Source organism: Globicephala melas, chromosome 11 (assembly GCF_963455315.2).
Source record: "Globicephala melas chromosome 11, mGloMel1.2, whole genome shotgun sequence".
NCBI classification, from domain to species: domain Eukaryota; kingdom Metazoa; phylum Chordata; class Mammalia; order Artiodactyla; family Delphinidae; genus Globicephala; species Globicephala melas.
In genome coordinates, this window is record NC_083324.2 from 1,617,120 (window position 1) to 1,626,915 (window position 9,796).

At 61.8% G+C, this 9,796-nt stretch overlaps 2 protein-coding genes across 13 annotated transcripts in view; one reads left to right on the plus strand and one right to left on the minus strand.

The window, feature by feature from the left end:
- Positions 1-2,345, plus strand: part of EEFSEC (eukaryotic elongation factor, selenocysteine-tRNA specific) — a 195,528-nt gene extending 193,183 nt beyond the window's left edge. For 5 of the 12 annotated variants that reach the window (XR_011377807.1, XR_009565679.2, XR_011377809.1 and 2 more), the window contains one exon: positions 1,863-2,345. The gene's annotated coding sequence lies outside the window, so the exon portion shown is untranslated. The remainder of the gene's footprint in view (positions 1-1,862) is intronic. The other 7 variants (XR_011377813.1, XR_011377810.1, XR_009565680.2 and 4 more) reach the window with 4 other exon arrangements.
- GATA2 (GATA binding protein 2) lies at positions 924-9,065 on the minus strand. Its single transcript, XM_030849220.3, has 6 exons — positions 8,901-9,065; positions 7,961-8,237; positions 6,903-7,544; positions 5,112-5,257; positions 3,174-3,299; positions 924-2,743 (listed from the first exon to the last, which is right to left on the minus strand). The coding sequence occupies exons 2-6, from the start codon at positions 8,187-8,189 to the stop codon at positions 2,444-2,446; spliced, it is 1,443 nt and encodes a 480-aa protein (XP_030705080.1). The 5' UTR covers positions 8,190-8,237; positions 8,901-9,065; the 3' UTR covers positions 924-2,443.
- Positions 9,066-9,796: the final 731 nt, after the last annotated feature.

Genomic DNA, 9,796 nt, shown 5'->3' on the forward strand with positions numbered 1-9,796 from the left:
TGAGAAATTGTGTGCTTGAAGATGCTGATCCCATATGAGTGATCAGATCTGTCATTGATGAGAAAAATAGTGATCAGTGACACCGGTGATCATACTTGTTGATGACCTAGGACGTTAGAGACAGGGTGCAGTGGCGATCAGCACGCTGGTCATCAGGAAACATGGGTGATGAGAGGTCCCAGCGATCACAGACGTGGCGGTTATCGGATGTTAGCAACCAGACACACTGGATAGAAATACTGGTGACGAGGTGTGGGACGTTGGTGGTAAGAGATATTCATGATCAGACCTATTATTGGTGAGCACGGTCAGTCTCTGGAGACATCGGTGATCACATCTTGTGGATGTCAGTGATCAGACACATCACTGATCAGAGGGCATCGATGAACTATTGGTGATCACATGTTGGTGATCAATTGTTAGTAATCAGATGTCTGTGGTCACAGGCTCCAGTGATCAGACATGTCATTGATCAGGAATATCAGTCATGATGACTGTCTCCAATAACCAGTATCACTGATTAAAGAGGACAGCCGTCAATGACATGAGTGATCAAAGACACTGGTGACCAGGTTTGTCAATGAACGTGGAAGGAAGAGGACGGCATGGGGAGGGGGATCAGTCCTTGCTGGGTTCTGTGAGCCCTTAGGAAAAGGGTCAGAACGTGGGCTAAAGGCTGCAGAACCCGTAGCCTTCCTGAGCCTCCCCGGTATCCACCCAGCCAGGACCAGAATTCAGACGGGAGCAGTTTTCAGGGGAGGAGGGTCAGGACCTCAGACCCCGGCCAGACAGGGCCCCTCTCCTGTTCCAGGGGCCCTTCCATCCAAATCACCGGCTGCAGGACTGATTCGGTCTTAATGACCTCAGCAGCTGGGACCCAGGAGCCCCAGGAGCCCACAAGACAGGCCAGAGGCATTCACAAAAAGTATTTTATTACTCTTAACAGTTTTCACTTTGAAGGAATAGGAAGATAGCATACAATTTTTACAGACAATATATAAATGTTGTACATAATTAACAATAACTTAGTTCACTAATCCAAAATAAAACAGGCCAAATAAAACATAAGACCAGAAAATACTGCCGATTCTTTTTCTTATGCGGATACTAGTACAAAATAAGTTACTTCTGGCTGTGGTGCCCCCCATATTGCACTTGGACTATATCAGCACAACCCTCTTCCTGGGCCGGGTCCTTGCTGGCCACCGCACCCTGCCACTGCCGCATACAGAATCTAAGCTCGGACACAGTTATGTACAGCTGTACCTTGGGAAGGATCCAGACAGCCACAGCAAGGCAGAGCAGAACCCTGGCACCTCCCAGGACCCAGCAGGGTCGTGGCCTCTCGCTCGGTCCTGGCTCTGACCCACCCCCAGCTCCTGCCTTCGCCACCTGCCAGGTCAGCCCCCTGGAAGCCACGAGCAGCCGAGGCCCCACCCCTGGCCCCTGGCTCCCCGTCCTAGGGCCGTGGGATCTGAGAACTTTTCCAAAAATAACTGCGAAGCTACAGCCTTGGTTTGTAGGTTTTATTCCTTTCCATAGCAAGGGCTTTCGTGGCAACGTACAATTGACTGGACCCAAAAAGAGTTTAAAAATAAAACAACTAACTCATCGGCGAGTTAAGCTTATGTAGGTTTTTTTTTTTTAAACATTTTCTTCTTTTGTCTCAGAGTTGGAGAGGAGGGGGTTTGGGGGTTAGCAGAAGGAGGATGTATGTACAGGGGTCCGCCGAGCAGAGGAGGTGGCTGTAGCTCAGACCCGTCTAGGGCGCACGGGTCACCCCAGCCTCAGCCTCAGAGGCCAGGGGAGCAATCGGAGAGACGCTTCCCCTCTCAAGAAAACGTTTCCTTCCTGTGACCCAGCCCCGGCCTGAGAATCTGCGCGGGACCGCCCGTGATTGTCTCTGCCCTCTGCGCCCGGCCTGGGTTCAGCGCTTTCAGAGAGGGAGCCAGTGGAGAGGGTGCAGGCCGAGGTCCCCGAAGACCTGCCCCCGGAGCCGGGCACGGGGAACGGTCAAGTGGCCCTTGGCGCCGAGGAAGCCCCGCGAACTTGGGGCAGCTCAGACCGCCCAAGTCTCCCAGTCCTCGTGAGAAACAAGAGCAAATAAATTACTTTTGCCTCTACTCCCTCCTCCTTCCACGACGCGGTTTCCTGCGTGTGTCCCTTGCCCCCAGTCTTCGTAAAGTTGTCCTTTCTGCTCGCCAAACAGTTATCCGTGTTGGAGGCCCCACCTGGGAGGCCGAGGCAGCCCCCCCCCAGCCCAGGGAGCATCTTCACAGTGACGGCCGACGGGCCCACAGGTGAGGCAGCGTGGGGCTCCAGCTGGGCTGGCAGGGCAGCGTCAGTCTCCGGGGAGGGACGGGCAGCCGAGGGTCTGGTCCCTGCCCCCCGTCCCGGGAGCGCCTTCCCCGGCATCTGTCTGTCGGTCCGTGGGGGGCGGTCCCTAGCCCATGGCGGTCACCATGCTGGATGGGTGGGGGTGGCCGAAGGACAGGCTGGAGGAGGGGTGGATGGGCGTCGGCGTGGGCAAGATGTGTCCCGAGTGGCTGAAGGGCGGGAGGTGGCCCACAGGCGCCATGTGTCCGGCCAGGGCAGCTGCGCTGAAGGGGGAGGCCTTCTCCTGCATGCACTTGGACAGCTCCTCGAAGCACTCGGCCCCCTTCTTGTTCTTCTTGGACTTGTTGGACATCTTCCGGTTCCGAGTCTGGATGCCTTCCTTCTTCATGGTCAGCGGCCTGTTCACCTGGGGGCGACCACGGAGCTTTCAGGGGGTGGAGCTCCCTTCCCAGAGCAAGAAGCCCACCCCCAGCTCGCACGGGGCGGGGAGGGGGTCCACTTCCAAAGGCCCACCGCCCACCACCGTCTTCCTGCCAGCACCGCTGCCATCTTGAGAAAGGCGCCTTTCACTGCGTGGGGCCGCCCGGCAGCCTGCAGGGCGTTCGGCCCACGAGGTGCCAGCGCCACCCCCCAAACCCCACCCCAAAGCCGAGATACCGCTGTCCTCGACCCACCGGCCCCTGCCCCTCCCATCCTCCCAGCCAGCCAGCTCGCCCCCCTCGTGGGAAGCCCTTCTGGCGCTCGGGGCGGCTTCCCAAGCCAAGCCACGCTGGAGGCTGCCGCGCGAAGCGCAGGGGTCCCCCGGGAGGCGGGGCGGGCCAGGCGGGCGGACCTACATTGTGCAGCTTGTAGTAGAGGCCACAGGCGTTGCACACAGGGTCCCCGTTGGCGTTGCGGCGCCATAAGGTGGTGGTTGTCGTCTGACAATTTGCACAACAGGTGCCCGCTCTCCTGGCGGCCGACTGGAAGGGAAGGGGGGAGGGGAGGCGTGGCGTCAGCAGGCTGGGCTCCCACGGCCCCCCCCCCCACCTTCTCCCAGACCCTCGCGCCACCCCGGCCCCCGCCAGCTTAGCCCAGGAGCAGCAAATCTCACAGGGGAATCAAGGCATCTCAGAGCCGTGGAATTCTAGAATCGGAGACCTAAACCGTCACAGAACTTTAGAATAAAGGACTCTCTGAAGCCTGATCTCAGAATCAAAGGGGTTGCAAGAGCTGGAAGGAACACGTAGCCACCTCCCCCATCACCAAACAAACAATCTAACGCTACAGATGGGGAAACTGAGGCTCTGAGAAGGGGTCTTCTGGTTGAGAAGGCTGGCTGGGCCCCCTGGAGCACCTGGGTCTGGAGCCGCACTCCCAGAAAACCCATAATCCTGGGCGTGCCTGAACCCCTGAGGCCAGAGGAGGGGGCCCTGCAGCTGCCCAGGGCAGGGATGTGAAATGCTCAGGGAGTCGAGCTGCAGTGTCCAATGCAGTAGCCACTAGCCCTGTGGCCATTTAAGTTAAACTGAACTAGAATTTAATTCAGTTGCTTCAACTGCACCAGCCACATTTCAAAGGATCACTAGTCCCAACACGAGCTAGAGGCAACCACAGTGGACGGGGCAGACGTACAAAGTGTCCATCTTCACAGCTTTTATTGGACAGTGCCAGTCTACGTGTCCAGCACCCCATACCCCAATCCTCGGAGTTCTAACTGCCCCCCAGCCCCTCAGGAAATGCAGGGCAGAGGTGACCTGGAAACGTCTGGTTTCTGGAGAAGGGAGCCAAAGGCTCCCAAGAGAAGAGGCAAGAGAGTCTTCACCCCAGAAAGCAGAACGCCCTCTGCAAACCCACAAGAGCACTTCCCAGGGAACCGCGGGCAGCAGGGGTGGGGGTGGGAGGCGGGGAGTGGCCCCAGGCCCCAGCCTGGTCCAGAGGGGCCGGCCTGCAGCCACGGGGGTGGGGAGGGGTGAGGGTGAGTAAGCAGCCTGAAGCTGGAATTCTGACTCAGGGACCAAGCCCGCATCCTCCACCACCCGGGGCCCTCACCCCGCCCTCGCTCCAGGGGAAAAAAAAAAGGGGGCCCCCGAAGCAGCAAGCGATTTAAGCCTCATAAATCACTTCGCCCTGAAAAAATATATTTATTATTCTTAGCATTTTACGCATTATTTGCAGAGTGGAGGGTATTAGAAGTTTCAAAACAGCCCAGCGAGAGGCAGGACTGAGCCGAGGAGAGGCTGAAAACTGGCGGAGTCCGGAAACAGATACGCGAAGTTTCCTTATCTTTGGGCTGCAGATGTCCGGATAGGAAACTCCGGCAGGAGATCCGAAAGGGCATTTTTTTAAAATCACTCAAATGAAAATACACAGTATAGGTGACTCCATGGAAAAATAATAAAGGGCAGGTTTTTTTTGGTGGTTGGTGTGTGTGTTTTATTTAAATAAGCGTGAGGAGACTGTGTGGGGAAGCCAGGGAGAGCAGCCTGGGCTACAAGGAAAATTACTTCACGGCCCTATTTTTAAAAGGAGTTTAACAGAGGCCAGGGGACCGGACTTGGGCCCCTGGAAGCTCAACTTTGGGGGATCCCTGAAGGTACCAGGTGGGCTGCAGAGGGGAAATCTGGCCTGAAAGAAATCTCGCCTAAAAGCCGGGCAACCCCAACTGACACCCAAGTGATTTTAATGATGAGTTCAGGCGCCAGAGCACCTGTATTTGAAGGTTTGCTCTTTTTGTCATTAACTGTCAGCTCCCGCCCAGGCCGACGCCCCCAAACCAGGCTGCCCGCTCTTACCAGTCTCCGTTTGGGCTTGATGAGGGGCCGGTTCTGCCCGTTCATCTTGTGGTAGAGGCCGCAGGCGTTGCACAGGTAGTGCCCGGTGCCGTCCCGCCGCCAGAGAGGGGTAGCCGTGGCCCCGCAGTTGACACACTCCCGGCCTTCTGAAAGGGGACAGGGGGAGACACCAGCCTGTTCAACCGACAAAGTCACAGGAGGGGGCCGGCGGGCCAGCCAGGCTGCTTCAGGGTGGGACTTTTAGCTCCAGCCTGGTGGGAAGAGGGACCCCGGAGGTGGGAGGTGGGATTCGGAGAGTAGCTTAAGGCAGGGGAATGGGGCGGGAGGGAGGAGCGTGGCCAGGGCCCCAGGGATCTTCAGCACTGCCGGCCGGGGAGAGGGTATTTACAGCAAACTTCGCCGACGGCAGCAAGGGGGGGGGCACGAGTCGCCAGCTCAAGCCGGCTGGGCCGGGAGGACTCGGCCCCCTTCCTAGTCCCTCTCCTCTTCTGTCCCTGTCCTTTCCCCCCAGCGGCGTCCCCGCTCCCTGTCCTGTGTCCTCAGCCCCGTCTTTCTGTTCTCCGTCCGTCCGTCCATGGTCACTTCCTTCTCAATCCCCCACCTCCCTGCCTTCCGCCGAGGCCCTGGACCGGGGTGGAAGTTGCTGTCCTTTAAAATGAAATAAATAATAAGCCCTTTCGTTTTTTGAGGCTGAGTAGGCTAAGTGACCTTGGTCTGGTGGTGGTGGTATTTTGTTTTGTTGTTGTTCAAGGGCCATCTGGAATTCGGATAGAATGTAAAACAAATTTGGGAGAAAGAACTAATTAAAGGCAAGCGAGCTGGTCTGAGCAAAACAGGGCCCCGAGGTGGGACGGGAGTGGGCACTGGCGGCGGCAGGGTGGAGCCACACAGCTGCCGTTACCCTGGACATTTCTCCCCGTTTAGTTTAAGCTGTCAGTCCATACGGGCAAGAAAAGGCGGTTTCTGGACTCAGCAGCAAAAGTTTTAAAAATCTTCCTCTTCCCCGTCTCAAAGGGACTGGAAGGAGGTGTGGACAGCAGGAGCCCCACACCAGCCACAGCGGCGTCCGCTCTGCAGCCGCATTCCTGGACAACCCAGCCCGGTCCCAGCCAGTTCCCGAAGCAGAAGGGCAGAGGCACCTACAGCTCCTTCCCCTCACTCCAGCCCTCAGGGAGGGAGAGTGAAGGACGTGCCAGGGGGCAGGGAGCGGCATCGGGTCCCGGGAACTTTGCCTGGGGGGTGGGGGTGAAATCTCCCGAGAAGATTGGGAGCCATCGAAATCCCAAGACCCGGACTGATGAAGTCGGAGATCCAGATTCCTTAAGGGTCTGGAGCCTCTGGGAAGGGCTGAGTGCACCCACAGCGCGCACACACGCTCACAAACACATGTACACGCACGTATACACCGCCTCACTGCTCTCACCTGCACATGGCATTCTCTCACATGCTAAGTCATGAGGCTGCTCGAATTTTCACTTAAGACGCAGGGAGGGGAAGGGGGGATTCCCGTTGTGTGTTCTGGTCGGGCAGTGGCCAACCTCGGAGGGGAGGGTGAGGAGTGGGGATGGGCAATAAACTTTGGGGCCACCAGGAACACTTAAGGGCAAAAGTTCTAGGGTCCCTTGTCCCCCGTTCTGGGGTCTCAAAGATCTGCTGGGGGCCATTAGAGAGGGACGTCACCCATCCCGGATCCAGGACACCGACACTGCCCCCATCTCCCATATCACGGCCCCCTCCCCCGCAAAGCACAAACCGTCCCCACGTCCACTAGGTCCCTGGCCCTGCCTTTACCTGAGCACGAGCGCGCCTTGCTCCGCTGCTTAGGGGTGAAGCTGGAGGCCGGGCCACCCAGGAAGCCTCCGGGGTGGAAGAGCCCGCTGCTGTAGTCGTGGGCGGTGGCCGGCACATAGGAGGGGTAGGTCGGGATTGGGTGGTGTGTGGCAGGCTGGGTGCCCATGGCAGCCAGGCCTGGGCGCAGGGGACTGCCACTTTCCATCTTCATGCTCTCCGTCAGTGACACCTGGTATTTGACGCCGTCCTTGTCCTCCCCCCGGGCCGCAGCCCCCCCTGCGGAGGAGGAGGCTGGGGAGGCAGCCCCAGTGGTGCTGGGGTCGGGAGACACTTCTTTGGGTGGCGTGGGTGGGAAGCCGAAGAGGTGGGAGCCCGAGTGGGCTGCAGTGGGGGGGAGGGAGGCCACAGAGCTGCCAGTGCCTCCCCCGCTCCCACCCCCTGCCCCCGGGTACACAGAGAGGGGGCCTCCGGGGCCTCCGGCAGCCGCGGGGTGCAGCGGCGTCTTGGAGAAGGGGCTCACGGTCCAGGGGTTGTGGTGATGTGCTGCAGCCGCGGAGAGGGCTGCTTTGCCCCCGTCCAGCCAGGGCAGCCCCGGGCTGTGCAACAAGTGTGGGCGGCACATCTGGCCTCCGGTCAGCCGGGCTGCGGGGGGAGGGAGAGGGGTCAGGGTGCACGAGGCTGCGCCGAGCCGGGACACGGACACACAGGGCCACAACTCCCCACAACCAAGTGACCCCTCCCCAAAGAAAACCAGAAATGTAACACCCCAACCGGCAATAGTCAGGAATGTCCGTCCGGAGGGGAAGGACCAGTGGCACACAAGGACCCCCGAACAAGCCTGGAGGAAACCCTCACAGGCCAGCTGAAGACGGGCAGAAGCCCTACGGGGCCCAGACCCTCCCCAAGAGGCCGCTGCCCCGCTCCTTTCCCGGCCCGATTTCTCAGCTGCTCCGATTCCTGCGGATCCCACATCCGGGAAGCAGGCAGCCGGGCCTCGTCCCCTCCCGCGCCGGGCGCTCGGCGTCTGGGCTCCCAGTCACCCGCGGGCCCCGGCTCACCATGCGCGGGGCTGTAGGAGACGCGCGCCCGCGCGTGGGCCGGGTTGGCGTAGTACGGGTTGCCTTGCGAGTCGAGGTGGTTGAAGAAGACGTCCACCTCGTCGGGAGGCAGCAGCTGCGCGGGCTCCATGTAGCTGTGCGCCAGGCCCGGGTGGTGCGGGTCTGGGTGCTGAGCGTTCAGCACGGCGGGGTGCGCCATCCAGCGCGGCTGTTCCGGAGCCGCCTCCATGGCCGGCGGCGGAGGCCCGGGACCTGGGCGGAGGCGGTGGCGGCGTCCCTGCACGACGGAAGGGGGCGTGAGGGGCGCCACCACGGCCCGACACCCCCAAAGCCCCGCCACACGGTGTCCCGCGCGCCGCTGCGCCCCAGCCGAGTTCAGCCGCAGACCGGTCCCGGCTGGGAGGAAAGCCCAAAGCTCAAAACGAAAGGAGAGTGGGGGAGCCGGCTCAGCCACGCACGCTCCCACGGTGACCCGGGTCCCGGAGCCACGCACCTGTGCGCACGGGGTCACACGCGGGGCCAAGCACCGACACCAGCGGCCCCAACAAACGCGCAGAGTCGCACTTCAGCCAGACGCTCACCGCCCCCCCCCCACCCTCGCACCAGCCCTGTACACAAACACATAAACACCGACTGGAAGTTGAAGACAGGCGCCCGAGCACCCACGGCGGCACACGATGCTAGCGACACGCACAGAACTACAGTTGGCGCTGACACGGACTGACCTCGCCTCCCCAAACACACACGCTGCCCCACGAGCCCAGAGCCAGCCCACCCCCACCCCCCGCGCGCACTCCCCGGCGACACGAGCAGGACCTCTCACCGAGGCACACCAAAGCAGTCACCCGCAGCCTGGCCCGCAGGGCCCAGGCCCCCGCAGTGACCTCTCAGAGCCCGGCGCGCCCCAGGCCCCCGGCCCGCTCTCGAAGCCCAAACTTACACACGCAGCGCCGCGGGAGGGGGGCGCGGCCTCGGAGCGGGCAGCACGGGCGGGAGCCCGGGGGGCGGCGGGCTCAGGGACGGCGCGTCGGGCGGATGGCGGGGCTCACGGGGTGGGAGCGGGGGTCAGCGCGCGCCTCGGCCTCCGGCCCGCCCGGCTCCGGCCCCTCGGCATCCTCCGGCCGCCCTGGCGCCAGCTCGCGACTCCTGCACAGACATGAAGCGGGGGCCGCGCACGCCTAAGAAGCCCGCGCCAGCCAATCAGCGCCGCGCGCCGCCCAGCCTCCGCCCCCCATTGGCTGCGCCCGCAACTCCCGGTCCCCTGGACTCCCGGACGGACCCGCGGGCCTGCCCCCCTGCGCCTGCCCGCCTCCTCCCCGCGCCCTCCCGGCGGCCCCTGCTGCCGACGTTCACCCCAGGACCCGCACCCCGCGGGCCGACTGTGCGCCCCCTCTTGCGGACACTCTTGGTTCCCCTAACCTCCGGGCCCTCTTCCCAGTAACTAACCTCCAACTGGGCCCCCTCCCCGGGAGCCTCGGCCGCGCACCCTCTGGGTGTTTGGGTGTCCTCTCCCCGGGACCCCAGCCCTACCACTCTCTCGGATCCCACCTCCTTTACCACTGAACGTGGCCATGGGAGTCCAACTACCTACCGACACCGTTCCCTGCCCCAACTGGGGCTCTGGCTAAGCGGGGGGTGGGGGTGGGGGGTGGGGTGGGAGGACTGCTGCGGGACAGCAGGATCGGTGAGGGGCAGGAACTACAGGGCCCCCGTGGGCACCTGGGCCTCGGACAAGAGGCCGCTTAGGACGGCCTGACCTGGTGGAGGTGGCCTGGCTGGCGGCTCCGGAGAGGGGGAGGGGGCGTCCCCTTCCCGGGCGTGGCCTTCGCAGACCAA